The following is a 27,999-nucleotide window of genomic DNA, read 5'->3' as shown; positions in this document are numbered from 1 at the left end:
TCCCAACGAAGCCATCCACTACTGTCCACCTCTCTTCGCTGCTAAGCATCTCAGAGATGATGGTTTCAGAAATGGGTGCCACGCCAATCTTGTCCACCAGCTGCTGATGTTCACGGTGCCGTCTCTTACACACGAAAAACGTATGTTCGACGGTATCATCCAACAGAGGGTAGTAAGAAAACCTAGGTGAGGCCTTCAACGCCATGTCGTGGAGATAGGCATCGAACTGAACATGCCTGGAGAGGAACTGGGTGAGGTGGTAGTTTACCTCTGCATGCCCTCTCTCCACCCATGGCCGTAGGTGCGGAATCAGATGGTGCATCCATCTACCCACAACAGCCCGACCTCACTCCTGTTGCCACGTCGTCAACGTTTTCTCTCGCCTGCCGCTATCGCTTTCGTCGCCGGAGCCCAGGAACTTCCTTTGCCGCTCCCACGCAAGCAACACGACGGGAATCGTTCGCGCTATCACCATAGCAGCAGCGGAGGAGACCGTGCGGTAGGCACACGCGATTCTAAGAGATCCAATGCGCTGCACCAAAGTTAAGCGCTTTTGGACATCCTCCCTCGCGAGTTCGTCCGCCCATACCTCTACGCCATACAGCAGGATTGAGTTCGAGACCGACGCAAGGAGCCTACTGCTTCTGCGACTGCTGCAGCTGCTGCTACTACTACTGCTACTACTATTACTACTACTACTAGCACTAATACTTTTTCTTTGACGTAATTTTTTTTCGCCAATGGAAGAATTTATTATTGTAAATTTTTTTCTTTTTTTTTTTTTCTTACTAAAATCATCTACATTATTTTCTTTAATAGGCCGTTTTCGACTTGCTCTATTGTTTGCGGCTAAAGCTAAACTCCGTTGCTTGAGCTTTTCTATAACCTTTTTTTTTCTTCAGCTTTTTCAATTCTTTTTTTAAGTCAGGTTTCCTGTTGTAAAATTCTCTCACGTTCTTCCATCCGTTTGCTTATCATCTTTTTCATTTCTCGTTGGATTACTCTCTGCTTTTGATTTTGGAGAGCTGTCTTCACCCTCACGGTTAAAATATTCCAATGTTCGTTGGTCAATTTTTGTAGATTCTTTGTCAGAAGCTTGTTGTCTAACGGTACTACCCGTGCTGCAGCAAGCGAAGAAGCTTTATGCTGTGGTGTAAGCGGTGGTTGTTCACTGAAAAATAGAATGAATTTTTTTTTTTTTTCTATAGTTATAGTATTCAAACTTTCAACGAATCATAGTGCAAATTTTTCTTCTTCTTTTACCATATTTATCTTTACACTTGGTATATGTGTTTGGATATTTTTCTTATCGGGTGCTACTGTTGCTACTGTCGGCACTGTTTGATTTAGTGTATGCAAGCTGTTTTCGTCTCATCCTTCTTCTCCTTCTTTTTTTATTGGTGGTGGCCCCATTTTAAAACCTTAGTTTTGCTCCATCCACCACGAAACCGACGATGATATAGCTGTTAAGGGCGTTTCAACAGCTAATACTTCCTCTACCCATGCAGCTTCAGATGCTGTAAGGGTGTTTTCTTCTAAGAAAAAAGAAACAAAATATTTATCAAGAAAATATTACAAAATATAAAAATTCAATATAAAATAACATTTCTTTTTTTACGTTTTTCTTCTTTAAAAAAAAAGTCTGATGTGGGAACTGCTCCTTGGGCAACGTCTACAAGAGAATTCATAGCAGCAACAGCAGCAGCATCTTGATCATGATAAACAGAATCTGCTAAAGGATCCTCCTTCGTAGGTATCTCATGACTCGCAGGATCTATACGGTGTCAAATCAGCTGCTTTTCTTCTTCTTCATACTCTCTTGCAAAAGTATTTATCTCACAACAAAAAAGTCGTTTGTTGTACCTTCGGATGTTACCAGTAGATGTTTTTTTAACCATTTTTTGTGCTGTAAAAAAAGGATTACGTTCATAAAAACCTATATTATTTAAATAAAAGATTTTTAAATTTAAATCAAGAGGAAGAAAATTAAAAACTCTCACCATCATTGCTGTGGAGAGAGTTAAAATAGAACTTTTACCAATCATTTCTGCGGCTAAAGCGATTGATAAGATGTGAAAAATAAAAAAATAAAAATGGGTCGTGGGACCCACGATAGAAGTAAAACTTCAAGTATTAAATATTGAACTCATTTTATACAGAAAATTATATGAGAAGCAATTATATGTGTTATTGCTATGAGTTACATAAGTAATTTTCTTTCAATAACATTAAACAAGTAAACAAAATTTCGTATTTAAAACGGCTGAAAATCATGTTTTCATCAAACTGAATTGTACGCTTTGATTGTTTTTTCCCCCTTAGTCAACCCATAAAAATTAGTATTTTCGACTTATGTTGCTTCTCCTTCGAGATATGGTGTCTTTCCTAATTTTTTTAGGTTATGTTGTCATAAATATACTTTAAATTACTTCACGCACATCTGCATTGATGTTTCAAGTATACTGCAATTTTGTCGTAATTTATAACTCCAATTTCATTAAGATAGATCGCAAATACGGATTTAAGGTAATGTTATCACAACAAATGACACCTCGATTTGTGCGTCTCGATATTTTATTTCCCCTTACGGATACCCGTAAAAAATCGGTATTTTTGGCCTATTTTGTTTCTTCGTCGAGATGTGTCATATGTCAGAAAAGAACAACCAAAATACGAATTTTAGGATATTTAATAACAAATAATACCTCATTACACACACACACACACACACACACACACGCACATATATATATATATATATATATATATATATATATATATATATATATATATATATATACTTAAAAATTTGAACACGTAGTAGTAAGGGGAGCGAGGCAGAGAGAAAGGCTGCCCCACGTCCCACTCTACGCGTGTATACACTGCTCTGGTGCCAAGGGTGACAAGGCAGAGAGAGAAAGAGCAGCTGGAGTTGGAGTAGTAGGGATGCCTGTTAGTATAGCATGTGGTAGCAAGAGGGACGTGGCAGAGAGAGAGAGAGTGGCTGGAGTGGTGGGGGGCTAAGAAATTTCGTGTCGCTCGAAAAAGTTTACAACGTGCCATAAGAAGTTTCACTTAAAAAAAAAACTGATGAGGGTAAGAAAGAGTAAAGCTAAATAAATTATGAAACAAAAATACTTTATTTTATGAAGGATGATTCCTAGTCGTGTGAATACTCCCCAAGTTGCTGGCACCTTGTGTGATGCACTAGCTAAGATTTGAAACAAGGTCAAGAGCAGCCCTTAAATCCTCTGGAAAGTGCATGAAAACGTATGTAGAAGGGTGAAGGAGGGCGTAAGTTATTTCTAATTGGCTATTTGAAAATTTGAAAAACCTAGCGTAGAAGGAAAAATTCATACATGCGAAAATTACCTGTATGCATAAGACCCAGAGAGAGAATTTCTGCGCATACCATAGGTACAAAACATAATTTCACATGCTTTGCTCATTTTTAAAGGGAGGGGACTGCGGAGGTGGGTGTTGCACTTGTATCTTTTTCTAAATGCTGTATTGGTATTGCACTTACATCCTTTTCTAACACAGCTGTTTTCTCATTGGATTAGAGTAGTTGCTCTGAAATTAAGAAAAGCAGAGTAGCACTTAATTTCAATCATTTCGAAATAGTACTTTGAACCATTCAGTTGGATATTATTAATGCAATGGCTAGAACGCGACCTGTTTATCGGACAAGTGAAATTAAACACGAAAAGGATTTGAAGTCCCAAAATTTCTTAAACGAGATGCCACCTAGTGTTATTAATATTTTGGATGAAATACTTCCTGAAAAACTAATAGACAACGATATTTGGGCCGACCTTATACTTTCATTAACTTATGATGAAAACTCTGCAATTATCGGTAAGTTTTTTTTTTTTTTTTCCATTATTATCCAAATTCATGATATTACAACTCATTGAAGTTCGGGAATCACTGATCTCTCCATTCGCTGAGAATTTTGACGCTCTTCGAGCAGAATGCGTTGTGGGGTAAAAAGTTCCTCTAGATCTGTCGGTTGTATTACAGTCGGCAGAAACAACAAGCAATATTGACAACGTTGAAAATGTTGTATTTGAAGGTGAGTTTAATTACTTATAATTACTTTCTCCATACTTCTTTAAGTGCTTCTTTTTCTTATTTTTTCTTTTTAACATTATTTTTAACATTATTTAAAAAAAAAAATTTTTTTTGTTCGACACTATGAAGATTGTTTTGAAAACCATATTTCGAGACCGTGTTCTTCAGTCGGTGACATCGATGTGGTTCGAGAGTCACCGATTTCCTCACCAACTTCTTCGTACACTGAGACTTTTGATGCTCTTTGAGCAGCTACAGCAGCAGAATATATTACAGAGAAAACAGCTCCACTTGATCTGTCAGTAGTTTTACAGCCGACAGAAAATGAGTTTAATTACTAATAATTTTTTTCTCTAATTTTCTTAAACGTTTCTTCTTCTTATTTTTTCTTTTCGTTCTTTTTAAAATTTTTTTAAAATTTTGTTTAACAGATTATGAGGATTCATGTTTCTCAGGCAATAAATCACCAGGCTCCCTAACTCTTTCATACACTGAGAGTCTTTACTCTCTCGAAACAGAAATCAGGAGTATTTTACCGCAAAAAGTACCTCTAGACTTAAGCACATTACTTTAGTCAGCACAGGTGTCACAAATTATCGATTTGACCTCTTTGCCAGAAGTTGCGATCATATTTATTTCTCTGCAGCTTAAAATCGAATCATCTCCAGAAATAGTTGAAGTTAAAAATTTATTGAAAAGAAAAAGGCTTGAGGAAGAAGTTGAAAATAAAAAAAAAAAAAAGAGTATGTCACAAGTTAAAATTAGAATGACTTAAATTTTAGTATTGTAACTAAATTGTAAGATATATTGTAAATAAATTGTAAAATATATCGTATTTAAATGAAGAAATATAATAAATATAACTGCATTTTAAAGATCACAGAGTCTTAAAATTTATTATACTATATCCCAAGGTCTGACAAACTTGCTACCTGCATTTTATGACCAAGTGCACATAGCCATAAGTTTTTGAAGTATAATACGCACGGCAATAAAATGTATACAGTGAAAATATATTTTAAACGTATTGAGGTAAAGAGATGCTCACTTCACATAAAAGGATCGGGATACTTTATTGGATATTTAGTGTAATGTACTTTAACGCTTTATTCATTTGTTTGTATACCCTTGACCAAAGAAGGCATATTTCTCTTTAAGTGATAGAGTATATTATAGATACCCAGGGTTTAAGACTACAAATAATAAATTTTTTTTTAAAGAAATTTCATTTGTCAAACTTGAGAAAAATAGGGATTTCATGGCAGTTGTAATAGTGCTGAAGCCGCCTTTCGCGTGAAAAAATTTATCACTTGCGGACAAGAAATGAAATCGTTGGTTGATAACCAATTTTCATGGTATAAGCTGTAATATCGGAAACATTTCTTATGAAAGAGCGCTTAATATATTTAAAACTGAACTTGTTGACGACGAAATGGTTTTCGTCAAGGGTCTCGAAAATAAGTACGTGGAAGAAATACTAACATGCAAGTACGTTTATATGCACACATGATAAAATATAATAAAGGGGCAAGTCATTTATGTTTTCTACACTTTTAAAGTCGTAAATATTAAGGAGTATGGATGCCCAGCGCTTACAAAACTTAACGAAGCCTATTTGCCATGCAAATACCACGCCCTTAACATTAACTGTTTATATGCTATCAAAAATGTTTCTGCAATAAGGGATTGGATATATTTTAAATTAAAATAAAAAAATGGGCTTAGTTCGATGTATAAAGTAGTTTTTCCTGATTAAAAGTGAAGAGGTGTGAGTAAAGGGGGTGCGCGAAATAATAAAACGAGTATTTTCAAGTTTGACCTTAAGTTTATTTAATAAGACTGCCGACCGACGTAAAGCACAACAGATACAATTTACAGACTTTACAGACTTATAACCGACTTATCAGACAAAGATAATAAAGCTAGAACCGACGAGAGGTGTGGTAGGCACGGTGGCTTACACTGTACTAACCACAGGGCCCGCAAGTATCACCTTGCCTGTGGCGCTGTCTTACACACTATATATACAGCCTATTGAAAAGTCGTACATGCCAACACCTTCTCCCGACTTAAGATAGCTAAGTTTATTAGACAAAAATTATAATTTTAAATAGATAAATAGATAAATAAATGTGTGTTCTTGACTCGGCTCCACGGCTCTGGGAATGCACCCAAGCAATCCATGAGTCGGTCCACGGCTCCTTTATCGCCTATCTGAAACAGAGACAACTTATTAGTTACCAGTCAGAAGCGCAAAAGCTGTTCGCGATTCTGCTAGTAAATTTTTCATGAAGCTCGATCGGTAGAGGTTTTGTGAATATGTCGGCCATCTGTTCTTTAGTATTCAGCCATCTGACGTTTACTCTACCATAATTTACACATTCTTTAACATAATGCTCATGAATTTCTGTCATATGTCCTAATTTACCACTGCCTATAATTTTAGCATTTTGCTCAGCTGCCTCATTGTCGCACCATAGATCTGCCGGACACAAAGTATTATTCAGTATGATTTTAATCGAATTATCAACTGCCATCAGTTCTCTACATGCTTCAATCAGTGACACATACTCTGTCTGACATGTTGACAAAGACACATACGTTTGTTTGTGAGCTCTCCATGCCACTGAGTCTCCAAAGATTTTAATTACGTAACCACTTGTGGTCAGAGACCCTTTACAGTCGCCAAAACTGGCATCGGAGAATGCTTCCAGCCCTTGCTGCCTTCCACAATATCTTAGACCATAAGATTTGGTCCCTGCCAGATACCGAAACACTCTTTTAACCATATTCTAGTCTTCGTTAGTCGGACTTATTTGATGCCTGCTTAGCACATTCACTGCATACCTTATATCTGGACGTACAGTATTGGCAGCATATAATAAGCTCCCAACAGCCTCCCGGTAGGGAACGCTTTTAGTCGATCTGTACTCATTCAAGTTAATCTGCCTTTCTGATTGCTCTCTTTGTTTTCTTTGTTGATTTAACACGTGATCTCCAACCATAGGAGTTTTTACTGGCTTAGAATCATCAAACCCAAACTTTTTAAGTATTTTATTTATGTAATTGGTCTGGGTTAAAGTTAGAACTTGGTTTTCTCTGTCTCTTCTGACTTCAATGCCTAAAAACGATTTAACTTCTCCTAGGTCAGTCATTTCAAACTCACTTTGCAGTCTTTCCTTCACAGACTTTAATTTGCCAGAATCATTACTTGCTATAAGCATGTCATCAACATAAAGAACCAATATCAGGATTTTATCTGCCTCATGCCAAGTAAACAGGCAAGGTTGTAAGATATAAGATCTCAGACCTATTTTCGTTGCTGCCTCAGAGAATCTTTCATGCCATTTTTTCGGACTGACTTTAAGGCCGTAGAGGGCTCTCTGAAGCTTGCATACCTTGCTTTGTTTTTCCAGATCGGAACAGACCAAACCTTCTGGTAACTCCATATATATCTTGTCGTCAAGAGTACCATTTAAAAATGCCGTTTTAACGTCAAGCTGACATGTATCTAAATTTAATTTATTGTTTACAGTTAAAGCAGTCCTTATTAAAGTCAGTCTTGACACCGGGGCGTAAGTCTCCGTAAGATCATACTCATTTTTATCCTTAAAACCCCGTATTACCAGCCGTGCTTTGTGTTTCTCACATCCTTGAGCATCTACCTTTTTCTTAAGAACCCATCGAGAAGCGATGGTATTCGGACGTTTACCATTTACCAGTCCTACAGGTCTGTATACCAACTTCCAGACTTGATTCTTTGCCATTGAGTCAAGTTCTTCTTGGATCGCTTGATTCCAGCCTTCTTTATCCACAGCCTTCATTGCTTCTTTATATAAAGCTGGATCTTTATTTATTTTTGCCAGAAAAAAGTGATCAACTAGATCTTCTGCATAAATAGCATTATTTCCTTACGTTTCAGTATCACCGTTCTTAAAAATTAAGTCTTTTGTTAATTCTTCCCCGGGAGCTAAGCCTCCAAAGTTGACGTCCTTTACACGACTCTCTTGGACCAAGTTGGCCTCCATTGTTTCTATCAGCCTTTTCGGCCTTCCTCTTTTCCGTTGTACCACTGGGGGCGCTTCCTCCGATGACACTGTCTCTTCTCTTTCCTTTTTGAATTTTAAAAACCACTCGTTTAATTTAATATTTACAGTCACATTTTCCCAGTTTTTAATTGAATTTTTACTAAAAACGTCTCCATACACAAAACGCTCGTTAAATCTGACGTCCCGACTTTCATAAAACTTTCCTTCGTCCGGACAAAGGAGACGATACCCTGTCGGCGTGTATCCTATCATAATTGCTCGCTTTTCTTTTGCATTAAATTTAGTTTCAGTGTTTCTCTGAACTCTTAAATACGCGATGCAGCCGAATCTTTTCATCTGACTTAGGTCTGTCCTTTTATTCGGAGCCAGCTTCATTAAAGGGATTTCCATGTTATTTAAGCAATGCGGAGTACAATTGTACGCAAATACAGCTGCGTTTAGTGCCAAGTCCCACATGTTTTCCGGGAGTCCCGAATCACATATCAGAGCTCGGACTTTCATTTGAATTGTTTTGTTCAGCCTTTCTGACATGCCATTATGTTCAGGGGTATCCGGACAACTCAGTTGGAGTTCAGCTCTAAGGTCATTTAATATTTTTCGCACAGAGCCTCCCGTGTACTCGGTACCCTCATCAGACCTCAGCTAACACACTTTAGCTTCAAACCCGAGAAGATTTCTACAGCCTTTAACAAAATTATCTAAACATTCACCCGTATCACTTTTGTTTTTCATCGGGTAAGCAATTGCAAATTTGGAATAATCATCAATAAATACTGAAATAAATCTGTTTCTTTTTGGGTAAAAGGGTGGACTAATAATTCTCATTGTATCTGAATGAATTATTTGTAGAAGTTGGGATGCTCGTTCGCGTACCGAAGGGAAAGGCAGTTTTTAGGATTTTGTTCTTAAACACACATCACAAGTCCTAATCACATCATTAAATACGGCTTCTTTCAGATTTTTTACTTCCGGATAGTTTTTCTGCAGTTCCCTTAGATACCCCAACGAAGCATGGCCCAGTCTGACATGCCACAGCACGGCCCCGTTGTTATCTTTGAATTTTTTATAATTTTCGCTAAACGGACTTTGAATGTCTTTTATTTCTTCGGTTAGGACTTTTCCGACTTCATGAAATTTTCTGTCATTTATGAAAAATACATCTTCAAAACTGTCATTATTTAACTTACCGACCGAGCTCTCTGAAATTTCCGACTTATTATTTAGTTTTATATCTGTAGTTGAATTTTCAGGAATAGTGTGTGCTTTTGACTCAGCCGTCAAGACTTTCATTCTTTTATTGTCCGACTTAACAAATTCAACCATCCAATGGGGTTTTTCATATATTCTCGATATCCAGACATTTTCAGTATTAGGATCGAAAATACTAATCTCCTTGTCATCTAAATAGATTGATAAGCCCATATCAGCAAATTTTCGCAGCGACAATAAATTCCCGATCAAGTCGCAAGCACACACCACTCCCTGCAACTCAACGTCGTTATTGCAATTTTTAAGCAGCAAATTTCCCACTCCCTCCGTTTTCAAGTCTGCGGATGAGTCTGAGTTTGCACATTTTGTTTTACCAGTTTTGTTTCTGTCAATATTTGTAAATAATTTTTCTGACTTTGCAAAATGATCAGTAGCTCCCGAATCAGCGATAAATTTTATTTTATTTTCTCCATCCGATTCTGAATTATTTACCCAACCTACAGAGTTTGAAAACAGAGTATTGGGGGGCTCGATCAACGTCAGAGACTCACCTTTATTTGACCCTGAAGCATCTCGTTTTCCCTTCGTCTCTCGGCCCTGGTCAGAAACTTTCTGCCTTTTAGGATCTTTTTCGTCCCTGACGTTGCTAGAGTCCCTTTTCTGCACAAAGTTTCGGAAATTGGAGTGGCCTCGGCCACTGCCACGGCCACCGCCGCGGCCACCTCGATTCTTTCGACTTCTACGGCCCTGCCTTTTAAAATCCCATGAATCAGACTCATTTTGCTCACCACATCTCGGGCTGCTTCTCTTGTGAGCTGGGATGTCATACATGAACGTGCCACACGTGTAACACTTCTTGAGTCCGGTACCTGCCATCGGACACTTGTCAGCCATGTGGTCCCAGTCATCACAGTTGAAGCAACGGAGACGGTCCTGGGGCCAAGAGGCAGTCAAAGCTGCCCTTGTGGGGCGACCTCCAGTGGCTTCTGCTAGGCCTTCTAAATCGACCTTTAACATGTACGACATGAGGTTTTCATATGTCATACCCTTTTCATCTCTGCTTTGCATTTTAAACGTGAAGTCTGTCACCTGCACGCTAGGTACCGCTCCGATTACGGCAGTATAAAAGGCATCTCGCTTTTCTTCTTCAGAAAAGGGACCAGACGTACTTATAGTCTCATAATTTCTGACCAGTTCCTCAAATTTTTCTATGAATTTAGCAACCGATTCTTTTCCTTTGTAAAATTTAATGTCATGCAATTTTTTACGAATCGCGGCCGTTGTAAGAGGCATCTCCCCCTTTTTAAGTTCTTTCAGACTTTCTTATGTTACAACCGGATCTTGCAGATGAAAAGTTCTTAAATGATATTTTTCTGTTACTCTACTTAATAAAATATCTCTGACTTTTAATTTGTCTTCTTTGATCATGTCTTCGTTAGTAAATTCCGTATTTTCAATCAAAGAATCAATGACATATAATAATCCTTTAGACCGGAGTTCAGACTTAAATTTATCGAGAAAAACTTCGAACTTCATATCTTTAGACAGATGGTAATTGTATATGTGTTGAGTATCACGGCCGAATTTATGTATTTGACCGATGGTTGTCGCAAGAAGTTCCGCGCTGCCTTTTGACAAATTTTTATTTTTTGTGTCATTCAAAAACATTTTCAATTTGTCTTGCAAACTCACCCGTCTTCTGTCGTTGAGAGGAGTTGATGACTGCAGGGGTGCCCTGGTTGACGATTGGGCTTCGGATGACTCAACCCTGTTTACCCGCTCGCCCAACCGAGACATCCTCTGGTCAAAATTGCGCATGACCATAATTATCTCCTTCCTTGTTCTCTCAGCCTCCTGCCTTTCTTCCTCTGCCTTCCTTGCCTGTTCTTCCTCTGCCTTCCTTGCCTCCTCGTTTGCTTTCTCCTGCCTTTCGATCATCTGACTAATCGTGGCCAACATTGAGTCGAAACTGGCTAGCATGGTGTTTTCTGGAAAATTTTCATTTTTTTGTTTATCTGCCATATGCAACTTCGTTTTGCTGACGTTTATCCATTTATATTTGTTTTTAATGGTTTGCACTTTCTTTCCTTTAAGTTGGGTATTTTCCGGTGTGCGCGGCGGGAAAGAGGGGGCTGCTTCGTGTACAGACTTATTTCCGCCTAATTTCTGCCAAAGATTTTCACTGTCTACATTTATCTCATCAAAGTTTCAGACTTCTGACATTTCGGACTTTTTCTCATCTGGCGTTTTAAACACATCGACTGACTTTTCAAATAACCCGGGTTTATCACGAGCAGGTTCCTCGCTTTCCACGTCTTCCCTGAAGAGATTTCCTGGCAACGTCACTTTGCCTTCCTTTTTACAAATAAATTCAATGATGTATTTGTAATCGTCACCGATCAGGTTATCTAAAACAAAAGACGGACATTGTTTTCAGGGAGTCAACTAGAAATCGACTGAACGCAAGCCGAATCTAGTCAACGTGGCCCAAAGCGTGTTCTCGTGCTCGAACACAAAGCACGATTGCACGCTGGGCACTCACACAGCCGCGCGCGACTGAACACAAGTCTAACGTGACTGTGCGAGTCACACGGAAAATAATTTCGTCCACACACCTTTGGCGGGAATATCCCTTTGCCCGACACATGCCATTATTCCCCTTTTATCCACCAACAAGATAGCAGCTTGTTGTCGCCCCTCTGACTTGACTTGGGATGAAATTCCCTGACATATTCTCGACAGAGCATCGATAGTTTGCTCGTCTAAAAGAAAATGTAAACTTTTAAAATATCAGCCTTTTCTGACTAAATCTGAAAACCGCCTTGAATATTTATTGCCTAGAGTTCAATTAATTAAAAGCACCGGGAAAGGACATATATAATTTTCTACCAACACACGTTCAAACTTTCCCAGTTCAGATATTTATATTGTAACGCGCACGCAACAGTCGAGGCGACAAGAACAAGAGCCGCGAGAAAACACGAAAACAAAACATAAACGGCCTCGTAATATGTTTTCAGTCAAAAAGCCTCGCGTCATCACGAGAGGGAGAGAGAGAGACCGAACTCTCTCCTCAGCCGCAATATGTTGTCCCCCTCTCGATCCGCCCCGCTCTTGCATGTGCATGTCGCGCTACCGACGCCACGTGTTTCTTGGAATCCCAGGCATTTCTCAGAATGCACAAGAAATCTTCTTTTTGCCTGACGTCGTAGCGTTTAACCTAGGCATCACTCAAGAAAACAAAGTATTGACCTACCGCTGATCTCGGTTCCGGCGACCAAATTTGCTCCCTTTTCCTCGACCGGCTTCGACAACGCCTGGTCGACAACGGACTCGGCCTGGTCACCAGAGGTCACGCTCTCGGCCGCTTCCTCCGTCGGACTCTCTTGTCCATCCTTTGCTGTTCCAGCCCTTTTCACCATCCTCCCTTTTATCACTCTTACCCACACAAACAAAGATCACGCGCGGTGGAAGCGAGTCTGGGGCCCGTAACCTGAAGAGGTGTGAGTAAAGGGGTTGCGCGAAATAATAAAACGAGTATTTTAAAGTTTGACCTTAAGTTTATTTAATAAGACTGCCGACCGACGTAGAACACAACAGATACAATTTACAGACTTGACAGACTTATAACCGACTTATCAGACAAAGACAATGAAGCTAGAACCGACGAGAGGTGTGGAAGGCACGGTGGCTTACACTGTACTAACCACAGGGCCCGCCAGTATCACCTTGCCTGTGGCGCTGTCTTACACACTATATATACAGCCTATTAAAAAGTCGTACATGCCAACAAAAAGTTTTTTTGCCAATTATAATAAAGAGCTGTTAGAATGTGTAAATTATAATTCAAGAATAAGATGTAAAAATAATTTTTAAAAGTAAAATTGGGCTTCTAAGCTATTCAACTGACCAATTGTAATCATGAGAGCTGCTCAGGCACTCGGGGAGAAGGGAAGCTACATTTTATACTTGCTCATAAAGAGAGATTGCGCAACTTTACGCAGTGCTGTAGGTGGGCAAATGTCACTAGCTCCAATAAAGAAAAGTTATAAATACAGGTTGTATATTATTATTCACTCAGTTCTACGCGTGTGATACAAGACTTGTGTCACACGGGTAGTAACAGCAACGGTGAAAAAGAGAGCCTGGTCAAATAGAGAATATATTAGAAAAACAATTTTCAACTTCAATATTCACAATTTCAAAACACATCATGGATTTCATTATTAGTATCCACGGCTTTTATAATGCTGACAGGCACTTCATACCGAAAGAATTTTCAGTGGTGTCCTTGCAAGTAAACGTTGTTGGCCATTAGATAATTAAGCCACCTTGCAATTTTAATGATTCATCGTCTGATATAAAAAAGCATAATAATTACTAGACGGTAGAAGTCCACGGAATCAAATGGTTTGAGAGTGACGTTACTTTAAAAGACTTAAAGTATCATCTAATAACTATTGCCAAGAACCTGAAAAGAATTTATACCTACGGAAGTGATGAAGCTAAGTTCATAAGTTCAATCCTGACACGTGAAGTTCACGATTTGTCCCAAATGCATCGTACTTTCAAAGACTTTAAAGACAAAGTCTCTTCTCCAGTATGCCTTACACATGGACAAAACCATTTTTGAAAGAAAAAACTATTTTGTGCCCTACATAAAGCACATTTATTAAAACAATGGTTTCTGACTAGCATATCAATTAATTTATCAAAGCAAGACAGTGATTTATATAATGCAGCATATCAATGCCTTAAACGACAAAAGCAACAGCTTACATGGATGACCAGCTACGACGTGGCTGGTTCAGCGAAGCACATAATATAAATAATACTGATGAATTTTTTCCGCCAAATTTTTATGTATTTTAAGAACAACATGTTTAACAAAATCGTTTTGTGAATCATGTACATTATTTATTTAATATAAACTGATTTTTAAAATAAAACAAAAAATGTTTAACAATTACTTCCCTACCACTCTACATCCTACATTATCATGCAACGCGCTTGCTAACACAAAATAGTTTTGTATGCATATAACTACCACGTGCACAAGCTGCACACGGTTTCGCACATTCAAACAGCGCGCGCAAATTATTGCTGCAGACGACTTACGCACATTGCATCGCGTGCCAACATATACTGCATTGCATGTCACCAGCTGGCGCACGTGGCGCTACAGGCGCTAATGCACATTGCGCATAAACTCAAACAGCGTGCGCAAACTCAAGCAGCACTGCAGCTGGCGCACGCAACCTTAAGCAGCGCACGCACAAGAAATGCGAAGAAGCCACAGCTCCTGCTCGCCCATTGGCTGCAGCAGGGACCACTTCACCCGAAAAGAGGGGCTGCTCACCACGGAGAGGGAGTGGGCCGAAATCACCTGGTGACTCGAGCCTACCTGGGCCGGAATCGCCATAGCTTATCTACTGATAATTTTGTTTTTCTACACAGGCTTCACCATCTTTATTCCAAACTAGCAGTCTACCTTTTATATGTCAATTGACGAAATATCATAATTTTCTCCTACTGGTCCTCGTCAAATATCTCTTTGTCAGTATTTCTAAGAAATGCTGTAGTTTTCTAAATCGAGTCAGATGCACTCAAACTTAGTTTTTTGCTGACTCAACAATCAGTGATAGAAGTTTTCAAAGTCCTCATAAAATATGAAAGCAAAACTTTTTTAGGAAAGTTATAACTACAGCATTATACGTAAGTGCAATATGAACGACCAGAGTGTGCAGGGGGCAGATCCCTACTTACAGGAAAGAAAAAATAAAAATTACCATTTCATGTTTTTTTTGACGCTAAATCGTTTAACAATTTTTTTTTAAATTTTAAAGCTTTAAGTTTTTACTTTTTTTTTTTAATAAGATACTTAAAATAGCTTCTTTAGTTTAGTTAAATTGTGATTCTATTTGACTTTTGTTTATAGCCTCTTACATCCCTTTTAGACAGGATTGTAGTTTAGAATAGGCACAATGCAAGCTTCAGTGATATTACGACATCCCATGTCGTATACTTAACATTTTTTACTTCCAAATACAGAGTTTTGTTTTTCAATTATAAAAAGCCAAAGCTCAGCGATCTCATAATATTAAGCAGTATATCGGCTTCTGCTATCGCGTGATATATAACTTACTTTTTTTAAAACAAGCTACCATCACAAAACTCAAATTCCGCGTGCAAACCTTCAACAATCTCATAAAGCGCTTATCTAACGACATCAATTTGCAGTGGTACATAAAAAAATATGAATAATCAACAATTCTAATATTCTTTACTGCGTATGTCCACAAGATACATCATACAGAATTTGGACAACAACTTGTACTTAATGTAAAAAAGAGTGATCAGCATCTTTAACCATCAACTACTGCGTGATTATTGTACCACTGTCTATAGAGGTTAAAGAGTAAGTTCTGTTGCGTCTTTTGAGTGGATGTAAGTACATTTCAAGCTTATGTAAGGTAAAATTCGGTGACTAAGCTGTCTGAGAAAAGCTTGGGGAAATCAGACTACTGTAGACTCATCTAAGAAGTAAATCAAAGAGGAACAAAAAACAAAGAACCATTGACTTAGACTTTGACGTTTAAAGCAGCAGCCTCATTATTGTCATCGCCATAAAAACTCTGGTGTAGAATTAAGATCATTGTTGCAGTCAACCTTGAAAGATCCTTTGACTACGTGCGTGCAAGCAGTGGCTCACCAACTATTATAGAAGTAAGTTCAAAAAAACTTTAAATTGTACAAACATTATAAATGCAAATCTGAACTTTATTATTTATATTATTTGTAAAGTAAACTATTTTCGGCTTTTTAAAATTCATTTAATGATCAGAAAAAACAGGTAACTTGGTTGTTCATAAAATTTCATTTTTATGTTAAAATATTCCAATTATTGAATGATATAAAATATTCTAAGATTTAAAATTTTATTAACATAATTTTAACTTTGACGAATAAATTAAATATCAAGGAAAAATTAAATATACAACGTAAGATGAAGTCCATGACAAGAACGGGTGATAAAAAGACGAATAAGATACGCTACTACTGCATTACACAAAATATAAATTCATGCCTTAGGTCACTGCCAACTCACGTACGACACACTAACACCACTGCATATATATCACGCAGTGAAACCTAACACCACAACGCTGAGTCACAATTTGAAAGAAAAGTATTCTGTAAGTAATGTAAGAAAAGCAAATGTGGCCTTTGGATTAACGGCTAGTTCCTGACGAATAAAAGTCAAATTTATTTGTTCGTAGAACGAATCTACGACTTTCGCCCTTTACTTGTAGAAGTTTGAATGTAACAATGTATGGTACTAAAGGTAGAAAGAAGTGTATTTAGGCATTTTTCTCTTACATACTTTTTCATTATTATTTATAAGTTTAGACTCATAATCTAACATCGCCTCATTCAAAGGAAAAGATAACTCTTAAATTTTTTTTTTAAGGCATTGATTTTACGCAAAAAACTAGTAAATCATAAGAAGTCATAAAATCCCATTCAAGATAAACGGTGCACTAGAAAGTTTTGAAATAGTTATATCAACCACCTATCGTTATTAAATTTTTAGTTAAACGTGTTTTTACTTATTCCTATCATAAGGCATGTTGAAAGTACGGAACGTTTAATTTACCTCTCCTAAGTCTGCTAAGTTTGCTAGAACTGTCAAATATCTGATAAACGAATTGGATTATGATCTTACTTGTCTTGTTATTGCATAAAAAAAATCAGATGTTCGGTAAACCAACTCGACTTGTAGCTGATAAGTCTGGTAATTCTGTTAAAAAGCCCAAGTAATACAAATCACACTCAGGTGATACTTTTTCAAAGATATGAATTATCAGAAAAACTTTAAGGATGATAAAGTAATTATAAATCTTGGATTTTTTCTTGGAAAATTACGAATAGAGTTGCCAGAAAAAATAAATTTGATGGTAAATTATGTACCTTTAGCAAAAAATGAGCTTGACATCACTTGTGTAGCTTATTACAGCATTAACGGAAAGCAAGGAAAGTACAGATACAGGAGCGGTCGTACTTTCCTTTTGTCGTATGCAAATTAAAAGATTATATTGTATTAGTGCAGGTAACAGAAACATTCAGAGTCAGTATGCAAAAAATATTGTTAAAGTAAGATGCTTCCTTTTAAATTAAATTGTGTTTAATATAGAAATATAGTACGAATTTTAAATTTAAAAATTTTATTTAAATTTTATTAAAAATTCATCTAATAAAATTAAAAAAGAACTTTTTTTTACGCTACTTGTCTTGTAAGTAGTATTTTGATATACAATTGATAAAACTAGACAAATAATAATTTTGGCATCTAAAATATCAATTAAAAGAACCTTATGCTGTTACAAGTGAATTTAGCACTAGTCTAAATAGTATCATTTATAACATTCAACGGACTTACCAATGAACCACTGTCGTATAAGCATACCAGACAACTGGCATTTTCGACAAGCTTACCAAGCTTATCAAACCTAAGTCTAACAAATTTATCAGATGTCCAATGTTTTCGACATGCTTGACGTTTTTTACCTATAGGGGTGGTATTCTGTATTTTTACTTGAAAGAGTAGTGTATCAGATCTCAAAGTTAACGTTACGTCACAATGAAAGACTAACAGGCCATTGGGTTGCAGAGTTGCATTAAATTACTTGTCAATGCAGTTTTTCTAGCACTTGACTGTGTGGCAATACTTATTTTGAATGCCATTTTATGGTTTTTAAAATTTGATCAAGTTATAGCGTAAAAATCATGCACCGAATTAAAAAATTACAGGACATTATGTTGTAATTGACGCTGCATTCAAAACAATTTATTTGTTGTAAGGTTTGTAAAATTTTCATAACGCCCATTACCTTAGATCTACTATCTCTTATACTTAAAATATAATTTATGATTATAATCCATTATTTGTAAGCAACTTCAAAAGAAAATTGAGCAAAAACTTTTTTAATTATTAAAAAAAATTTCTTAAAGACAGTTTTTCTTACCTTTAGCACCGTCATATGTTAAAACGTGAGTGAAGAAAAATGTTTGATTAAAATTTTTATGAAAGAGTATATAAAAACTGTAATAAAATTTTTCGTCTGTAACAGGCTTACGTAACTTTAATAACTTATAACTTTAATACATAATTTTCTTAAAAAATTTTTAAATTTTGTTTTTTGCTTAGCCTTTCAAAACTATAAGATGTATAGTTTCGTACGCAAAAAAGTGTGTTGAAGTGGATCTGACCACATTAAAAGAATTACAACATTTCTTGGAAATACTTGAGAAAAGACGATCTGCAAGGGAGCTGGGAAAAAATAACGATGCTTCTTTTAGGGACATAAAACAGATATAATTTTCATGTAAAAATTGAATGGTAAAATTGATGTAGAAAATGATATCTGACTTTAACTTCTTTTGTTTTTAAGGTGAGCTTTAGTATCTCTAACATATATAGGCTTTTTTAGTGCTATTCGCAGACTATACTTTGTATGTCTGTCAATATCAATAAAATTTATATTTTAATTAAGCTAACCCTCTCTTACGTTCTGACGATAGGTCAGATAACGTATGAAGGTACTTACTTACGTTAGTTATACCTTATGTATTATATTGTAACAAAATCATGTAAAGCTTTTTTTACATATAAGTATGCATGTCTACCATATATTAAGTACTTTTATTGTTTAAGGATAATAATCTTAGAGTGAAAGAGCAGTATTCTCTCATGCATCCACTTTGATTAATTTTTTTTTTTTTAGTCTTTTATTGATGGTATTTATTGTACTTAGCTAATTTTTTGTTTCTTCGTCTAACTTATAGTCACAATTTAATAATTAAATTTTAAAGTAGTACTATTCATTAATGTCTTTGTAGTAGCTGCTGGTTTTGCCACTCTTTCATTATAGCTGGTTTTAATATTATAAATTAGCAAAACAAAACCACAACAATATTAGCGAAAGCAAGCAGCATTTTACAGTGAAGGATACCAGTGCCTCTCAGTCCACTTTAAATTTGACCGCTTCAAGTATTTTCTTTTTGTACGTTCTAAATGTTTAGTAAAAATAAATTATAAAAAATTGCTTTAGATCTTTGCGAAACTTCCCTTAAATTCTCTTTCTTCCTGATAAAATATTAGAACCAGGGAAAGCCACTTTTAATAAACATCATAAACAGTCTTCCTTTTATGTCTCTACGGACATTTTGAAAAGGAGTTTGACAAATGAGAGCACGTCATTTTTTCTATGTTATTCTTAGCTGTATGTACGTTGACCTATGTTACAAGAAATTGACGTGACTACAGCTGTTATATATGTAATACAGGGAAGTGAAACTCTATAAAGTATATTTTTATATGTATCGTTATTTATTTTAACACTGCATAAAACAGTTGTAACGGTCAATGATATAAGTTTGAATACTGTTTAAATATCGGTTTGTATATTTTTATAGTCTTATCTCTAATTATGAATAAACTGTTGTAGTAACATCTGGTTTTTGCAGTTAATTTTTCAATAAGAGGTAATAGAGTTACTGCTGACTTATGCGAAGGTTAGTTTACTTTGTTTCCGAAATGTTAAATTTTACAAGTCAACTGAAAATAAATTATTTCACTCAGAATAAAGCTGGTTCCCATCCAAAAATTTTCAACTGCATAAGAAGCCACACAATACAAAGCTATACCATTTAAAATTACCTCATGTAGGGTCGAGTAGTAGTAAATGAAGTGGAAAGCAGATGGGTTGAACAGGGATTAATGAATCTAGTTTTTCTTACTCAAACAACTGTACTTATAACATTTGAGCGATCATTTTTATGGTTGTAACTGTTCCATCATAATATTAAATATTTCCACATACATGTATATCATGTCATTAAAGTGTATTTTGATAATTTTTTAAATTAATAAATATAATAACGACTTAAATAAAAGACTTATGCCTCTGTCTATTAGTCTTATGGGTAGCGTAAAAAAAAAGATATGATATAAATATAAAAAATTTCGGTTTTTGAAAGCAAGAAATAGTGATTCGTTGCTTAATCAAATTAACAGTGTTAAGATGTTTAGGTGAAGGACCAAACCGATATATTTTTGTTTCCTAAATTTAATTTTTTTGTATCTTTTTTACAGTGAATTATGTCTAATCCTTATTCTATTTGGTAGAAGGGCTTAGAGAGGTAAAGGGCAAAATAAATAAAAAGAAATGTACTTTTTTTTTAATTGGGTAAGAAAGAATAGAGAATGCGTAATAAGGTCAAGTTTTAGGAGGTGGCAAAATAAACTAACTCTATTTAGTCTTTTAAAAAATAGGGACAGTGGGAGCCTAAAAAATGTCATGGTAGTTGAGGGCTAGTGAGGGGGGCTAACCAAAACGTAGGTTAATTTTAAAAGAAAATTAAACGGATTCTGTCTCCTTCAAATTGTGTAAAGGAGCTGAGAGGGGACGAGAGGGGTGTGAGAAAAGTATTAAGTGACTACAGTAATAAAGTGGCTGCAAGTTAAGGTCGAATCTCAATTTAATCAGGTTTCCTCTTCTACAAAATACAAAAAATTTTGCCTTATTTTAAGGAAAATCATAGGAGGGCTGCGAATAGCTAGAGCTTACAGGAGGGGACTAAAGACTGTCCCTTCTCAATAAATATATGATATGAAAGATATAGTATATCTGCTGCTCTCACATACTTTTTGCTTTTACACTTTTTTTAACATACTTGTAGAGCTGTAGGGCTTAATACTTATTGATTAAAATTATTTTATTCAGAAGTCCTAACTTGTGGCGCAAGGATACGGTAAATAGTTAGAAAATTATTTTACTGATCGTTAACGTTAGTAAATAAAAACACTTATTTAAGTAGCATTAGGCAATGAGGCATTTGAAAATTTTTAACTTAAAACTATCAGTGGTACCTGCTCAACGGAAAAGATTGAAAAAGGAACAGTAAAAGATTAAAATCAAAAGATGCTTCATAAAACGACAGTACTTTTTTCATGTTACTTACCAACCAAAAGAAGTACTGATTATTTTTGTTTCCATTTCACAGTCGTCGTGACAACATTTAAGTATTGTAATAAAATTTGTGCTGACATGGCATGGACAGAAGTGCATACATGCGTGGGTGCAATGAAATTGTACCTGAGTACGTAGAATTAATTCAATTTGCTCACTTAGTTCATTAATAAAGGTAAGGTAATGGATTAAAATTAAAATATGTACACTTGACTAGTTTCATGTGCAATTTTGACATTAAATTGATATATGTAAACGGCATCCTTTATTAAAAAAGAAGTAAGTTAAAAGCTCTAGGCATGAGGCAAATTAACTTGATATCAAATTAACATGTGTACTACGAGTCAGAAACTGAGATTACGCAGTTGGATATTTGAAATTTACAGAAAAGTAGACACTGTTATACGAAAAATATAAAAGTGAGAAACGACGTTTTAAAACACGAAGTATATAAGCAAAAATAACTTTTCTACAATGACATTTCAAAGAACCCACTAACATGTAATAAAGATGGTGCATTAAAAATTTAAATAAGGATACTTGGTAATTAAGTTAAGTACTTCAACAATATCCATATCTCTAAGAAAAAAAAGAATATTCTGTAGTACCATTTCATCTTCAATGGGCTTGTACTACATGCTGATTAATGTCGATTCCGGACGTTCATTGCTCATAGGTTTTTGCAGATAAATTATGTTAAAACGTCAGCTATACATTTGTTTTCGCATTAAAAATTAACACAAAAAATGGCAGATCTGTTGAATGAACTTTTTTTTGTATCTATAACTAAAAAGCCTTAACTTAGCACATAAACTCAGAGAAGAATTACACAAAGTGGCATTTGAAAGAAAATTTTTTTTAAATTTTTTAATTGTGCTTTGTATGATTGATGACCATGAAATAAGTCTACAAAATCTTTGAATGGATTAACAGTTCGTGTTTTAAATTAATTGAAAAAAACTGATCCAGTGTGCATGAAAGTGTATGCATATGTACATCTATGTAAGCAAAGAAATTGCCCGCGTTGCTGCATCCATGCGCTCATCTCATCTTTCTGATCCGTTGTCCTGCTAACTATAATAAGTATCTTTTAGTCCTTACAACACATAACCTACGAATAGAAGATTTGCGATAAAATAAAACAGTAATAATATTAATGAATGTGTCAATAAAATCTTGGTTAAATTAGCAGTTAATAAAAAGAAAGACTAATGATGTTACACTTGTTAAAAAAAATGTTTTAATTATAAAGAATAAAAAATCTAGTAAGTAGTTATTAGTTTAGTTAACAAATACATAAGAAATAGATAAACATTGTCTTTCGTATAGAAAATCAGCTTTTAAAAAATATTTGTTACCATGGATTTGGAAGAATCATGTTAGTTCAAATAAAATTAATTAACAAAAAATGATTATATACAATTTAATGAAATAAGTTTATAAAGAGTAAGAAAATGTTTTGACTCGAAATAAAACATGAACCACACTACAACAATGAGAAAAAGGTTTTTTATAATTAGTATCGCTTGTAGCAAAGTAGACAAACTATAGACAAAATATATTTGGCTAGTGTGCAGGCAAGCACTGGGGTGATAATCAAAAAAAGCTTATTTTTCAAACAGAATTAGTTGAAAAACAAAGCATCAAAGTTTGATGCACATAAGACTGTACTTTTATCACATGTGCACTTAAGCAGTGTAGTGTTGTTTATGGTGGCGCACAGTGGGGTATGAAAATCTTTTTTTTTTAATTTTATATCCAAATTATAGAACAAGACGTAGAAACAATTTTTGTTCGAACAAAGTCATGTGCTTATGTTAAATATAGAAAAAAAATGTATACAAACGACTTTTTCTGACTCCTTAACTTACCAAAAAAAATAAATTTTATTTCTAAGACATAGATAACTATTTCAAATGTAACCCAATTTTACCTTCAGTCTGCATAGAACTGTTTTATAAAAAAATCAAGGCTATTATTAATCATGAAATCTACAAATAAGGGCTATAAAATACTTCAGGTAACTATAAAACCGCAAATGAAATTTTTTTCTTTTTCTTTCTAAAAATAAAATATTTGCAAATCGGAATAATGTAAAGTAATGGTTTTAGTTGCCGTTTACACTTCCGTTAATGCGAAGTTAAAGAATTTTTTTTTCAACTTTTAAATTTTACGGAAAAAACAGGATTTTCTTGATGAAAAATGTATAAAACTAAAAAAAATATTAAATTTAACGAAGTCCTTAACAATTTTTTTCAAATGTAGTACTGTCAGAAAGCAGGAAAAGAAATGTTTTCTAATGAAATAATCTTTCATCCTTTTTTAATAAACAGTTTCTCAATAAAACAATATTCTTATTACCCTTAAAATAATAAACAATAATGTTGTTAGCAAGACTAACAAGAAATAAGAAAGTCCAAAGCACTTTGTTGTTTTAAGAATTGTATTTCATAATCAATTTCGTACAATTTATCGCACACCTTAAGAATAAGAATTACTTATTCTGCTTTAAACATACGTCTTAAAATTACATTTACATAAGGGCGCAATAGCTAGGGAATTCCTACTGCCTATGGTGTACTTCTTTGGAGATGCATGAGAATCATGGTACAAACATTAAACGTAACGAATTACTTAAATATTGAAACTCCAAGATGTAATTTAATCTAGATGAACTTTGTTCTGAGAAATAATATTAAATTTTTATAAGATATTTTTTCTGAAATCATGCCACACAAGGCAACCGATTTTATAGCTTTAAAGATATATACAATAGAGGTATGTGGCTGCTTAATCTTCTTATTTTTGTGGTAAATATTGACAAAAGAAGGAATAAATGTAATGTTACATCTCTGCTAAGAAAGGTTGGAGAATTTTATATTTTATAAAATAAAACTCATGGAAAACGGTAAACCCTTAATATGTTATAATTATAATTAGTTTAAATTCTAGTCCAACCTTTATTAGTAAAAAGGATACAAAAGTTTGTATTAAATCACAGTTCATTTTTTGAACCGTTGTACGGTGGTTATGACTAGCATCTTAAGGTAATATTTACGCTCAATAGTCATCCACATTTTAAAATCTGATATCAAACAGCTTTACCTGGACTAAAGTAAGAATTGGGTTGAATTTAAAATTGTTATGTATGTTTTTCTAGAACTAATCGTATTTCTTGTAAAATTTGAAGGTTTGAAAAAGTTACGACAAGAAATATTTATATAAGTTTTCACATTAATACACAAGTATGCTGTAACAAAAGTTACTATCTAATTTTTCTCTAATTTTACATATTTGACTAAAAAAGAATAAAATTTAACACACAGCCGTATCGCTAGATCAGCAAAGCTGGGTGCAGGAGGTGGTGCATGGTATGACATTAAGCTACGAGGTGAAAAGGTAAGTTAAAATACGAAAATTAACTTTTTTACATAATTTCTTAAGGGCAGTTATTATAAAAATAGTTGGCTTACTCCGTAGCACAAAACGGGCTTACAGAAGTGCAACTTAAAAAGTATTTTTTTTTTTTTTTAGATGGGCAATATTAGTAGATGTACTATAAGTAATGTTGTGAAATAGTTTTCAGTGACATATATATTTTTTTTGATAATCATAGAAAAATTTATGATTTCCACTTTTTTCAGATATAATTGGTTTGCAAAACTAAATCTTAAATGGTATGCTATTCCTGCTGTTTCCAACATGGTATTCGATTGCGGTGGCTTAGAATTTACTGCAGCGCCGTTTAATGGATGGTACATGAGTACAGAAATTGCTTCAAGAGATCTATGTGACAGTAATCGATACAATCAGATGGAGGTGAAATCTAATTTTTTTTTCTCGTCACTGAATAATACATGAGACAAAAAAATAATTTAATATAAGATGTCGTAAGAGAGTAACGATATTTTGTTACGATAAGAATGTAAGCATATCAAACATACTTTGTACTTTCATTGCAGGTCAAGAGTTTTATATTGGCTGATCCAATCAGTATCATAGTATAAAGAAAAAAGCTTTTTGTATAAAGAAATGAATAGCACTGTGAAAAAATTACTATTGCTAGTTTTTTGTACAAGTGACAAATTTATTTTCGCTTTTAAGTACCTTCACAGTTTAGCAAGAGCTCAAAAAATGTGCTAAAAAAATGTGAAATTCCAAGACGAAGAGGAACATCGTTGAGCTCCAATCAGCAAATCGCAAAAAATTGTCGTTTTTGGCGTTTTCTCAAAATTTGATTACTTGTGTTTCAATAAATATTAAAAGAGCTTAAATTAAGACACAGAAGGGCATTGTAACTCCAAACACATGTACATTTTAAGAAACATTGGTTGAAAATTTTTTACGAACTACTAAGAAAAGTCCTTTTCTAAAATGATTATGAGAAAGTTTTGGTGCAACGTACATTCATTTTTTAAAAGCACTTTTGTCGTCGAGATATAATCCATAAAATGTCCTAATATTATTCTACTTAACTATAAGCAAACCATTAAACAGTTGTAGTAAAAAGCAGCCCACTATGCTTGGCACACTGTGCTAGGTAGTGGGGTTAGCTACCAGTGCATACCACTGGGAGGCCACGCTCACTCTCTACAGCGTGTCGCTAGGAGCGGAAGGAGTCGCTTTCTTCTCATTATTAATTAATGTATTAACTCACAGTTTAGTAAAGCGAAATAAAGTGCATGTTTAAAGGGCTCTAGTAGCTACCTCGTGTTAAAATTAAAGCTGTCGACATCAATTGAAACTCAAGAAATTGAATTTTCAAAAGCGTCTGAGAACGACAACTTCTCGCAGTTTGCCATAAAACGGCCTAATTTATGGGACTTTAAGGTGGCTTATTGTGTTTCTCTAATAATTGCCTGATTTTTTTGTGGTTTACTCATTTTTTAAGATTTTTAGTTTTTCTCGAGGCGTAAAAAAGTTATTTTGGCTACTTTTACCAATTTTTCCAGCTTTTGCTAAAGTTTGTTGGTGTTAAAGAGTAGTGTAAATTGGTATAAAAACAAATAACTAACCATAATATTTTTTTCGTGGTACTACTAATGTCTTAAAATTTCCATGGATTTCAATTTCCATAGATAATTTTATTTCAAGGGATCTTACAGTTTAGTAAAAAACTTTCAGGAACTGTATAAAAAAGAGTTGATCAGCTGTACTCAAATGAAATGGTTTTTCTTACAAGTCTGACAGGTTTAAGAAAATGAGTAAAATCGATCACAAAGTAACGATAAGCTAACCATAATGCTCTAGATCAGGAGGCTTATCATTAAGTAGCGTGATTGTGCTACACAGGCAGATTTAAATCTTTTTCTTGTACAATATGTACTTTTAAGTTGGAATGATAAATTTAGATTAAAAAAGAATAAATATAGATTAGCATATTTTATCAGAATGTTACCGATGTCATGATAGTTTCTACGCTTACTAATATTTTTATCAGAAAATCTGGCGAGAAAATACTTATTATAGACTAAATGACTCTTTTAGTCCATAAAAGTGCATATATAGCTTTTTCTTTTGCTAAATTTAGCGTAGGTGACTAAACTGTGTGTTACGGTGCATGTGTATTAAAAAAATTCAATGTTTATGTATACAGAAAGCTAAGCCAATGTATTTAAAGATTGATATGGGCTGACTAGTAAACCCTTTGAAACAACAAAAAATTTGAGCTTTTATGAAGAATGACGTATATATTTTCTTAGCTATCCCTTATTTTCAGAGTTGCTAAGGTTTCACTTTTTAAATAAAAACTTCTTAATTTTTATGTTAAAGTAACAATGAAACAATAGTATAAAACCCCAATGAAACCATTGTATTCTTATTAGTGCTTACCTTTTGTAAATGCCTACTCTTTAACCTTATGAAATCTGCGAATGTACTGAAAAACTTGCTTGGTTACTAATACCATTATGATTGAAACGTCAAAATTAAAAGTGCTTGTCACAAAGAATGAAACTATAATGATACTTCTATTTATATTGCAAGACTTTCTCCGCTAGAAAGCACTGAATAATATACTCTTCAATAAATTATAGATGACAATATCAGAAATTAGTCAGAAAAAGAATATTATTCTGTTATGACACATCATTTAAGCAAAAGTTTTGGAAGTACTTTTAACAATCAGTTTTACTCAGTAGTAGTTGTACAAATAATATAACATTAAAATACTGATTCAATTATTATTAATATAATAAGCTCCAAAATACACTACTGCCATGTAAAGTAAACATAAATGATCAAAATTATTAGATAGAAAATGGAGTGCTCAATCACATTGTGTACCAAATGGTCCTTATACAAACAAGTTCTGTCAACAATAGAAGCTTAGTGCTTTCTTATCTGTGACAAAGATATTGTCAATAAACAATATACAAAAGCCGTTCAGGATTTGAATCGTTAATATTAATTAGCAATTTCATAGTATTTCGAGCAGTTAAATAAGGAAAGAGAAGATTAAACATAAAATATAATGTAACGAAATAAATCAGTCTTGTCTGAATAAGTTAATGGATAATTAAAGAACTTTCTAACCATACATGTTCTAGTTAAGTACTTAATAGCAAGTTGATTTGCATAATAATGCATACCCTTTAACGACTTATAGTCCACTCTCTTAAAAGACTTTTTATAAG

At 34.4% G+C, this 27,999-nt stretch overlaps 1 protein-coding gene across 1 annotated transcript in view; it reads left to right on the top strand.

Moving 5' to 3' along the window:
* Nos (Nitric oxide synthase) overlaps positions 1–27,999 on the top strand; it is a 2,633,257-nt gene that overhangs the window by 589,754 nt on the left and 2,015,504 nt on the right. The window contains exon 7 of the mRNA XM_089593752.1: positions 25,009–25,183. Within this exon, the coding sequence (XP_089449878.1) occupies positions 25,009–25,183 (175 nt within the window). The remainder of the gene's footprint in view (positions 1–25,008; positions 25,184–27,999) is intronic.

This window comes from Copidosoma floridanum, unplaced genomic scaffold (assembly GCF_036245765.1).
Source record: "Copidosoma floridanum isolate Cflo_tuat_1 unplaced genomic scaffold, Cflo_Japanese_pri ptg000020l, whole genome shotgun sequence".
Taxonomy (NCBI): domain Eukaryota; kingdom Metazoa; phylum Arthropoda; class Insecta; order Hymenoptera; family Encyrtidae; genus Copidosoma; species Copidosoma floridanum.
The sequence above is the reverse complement of the archived record's forward strand: the minus strand, read 5'-3'. Positions and strand labels throughout refer to the sequence as shown.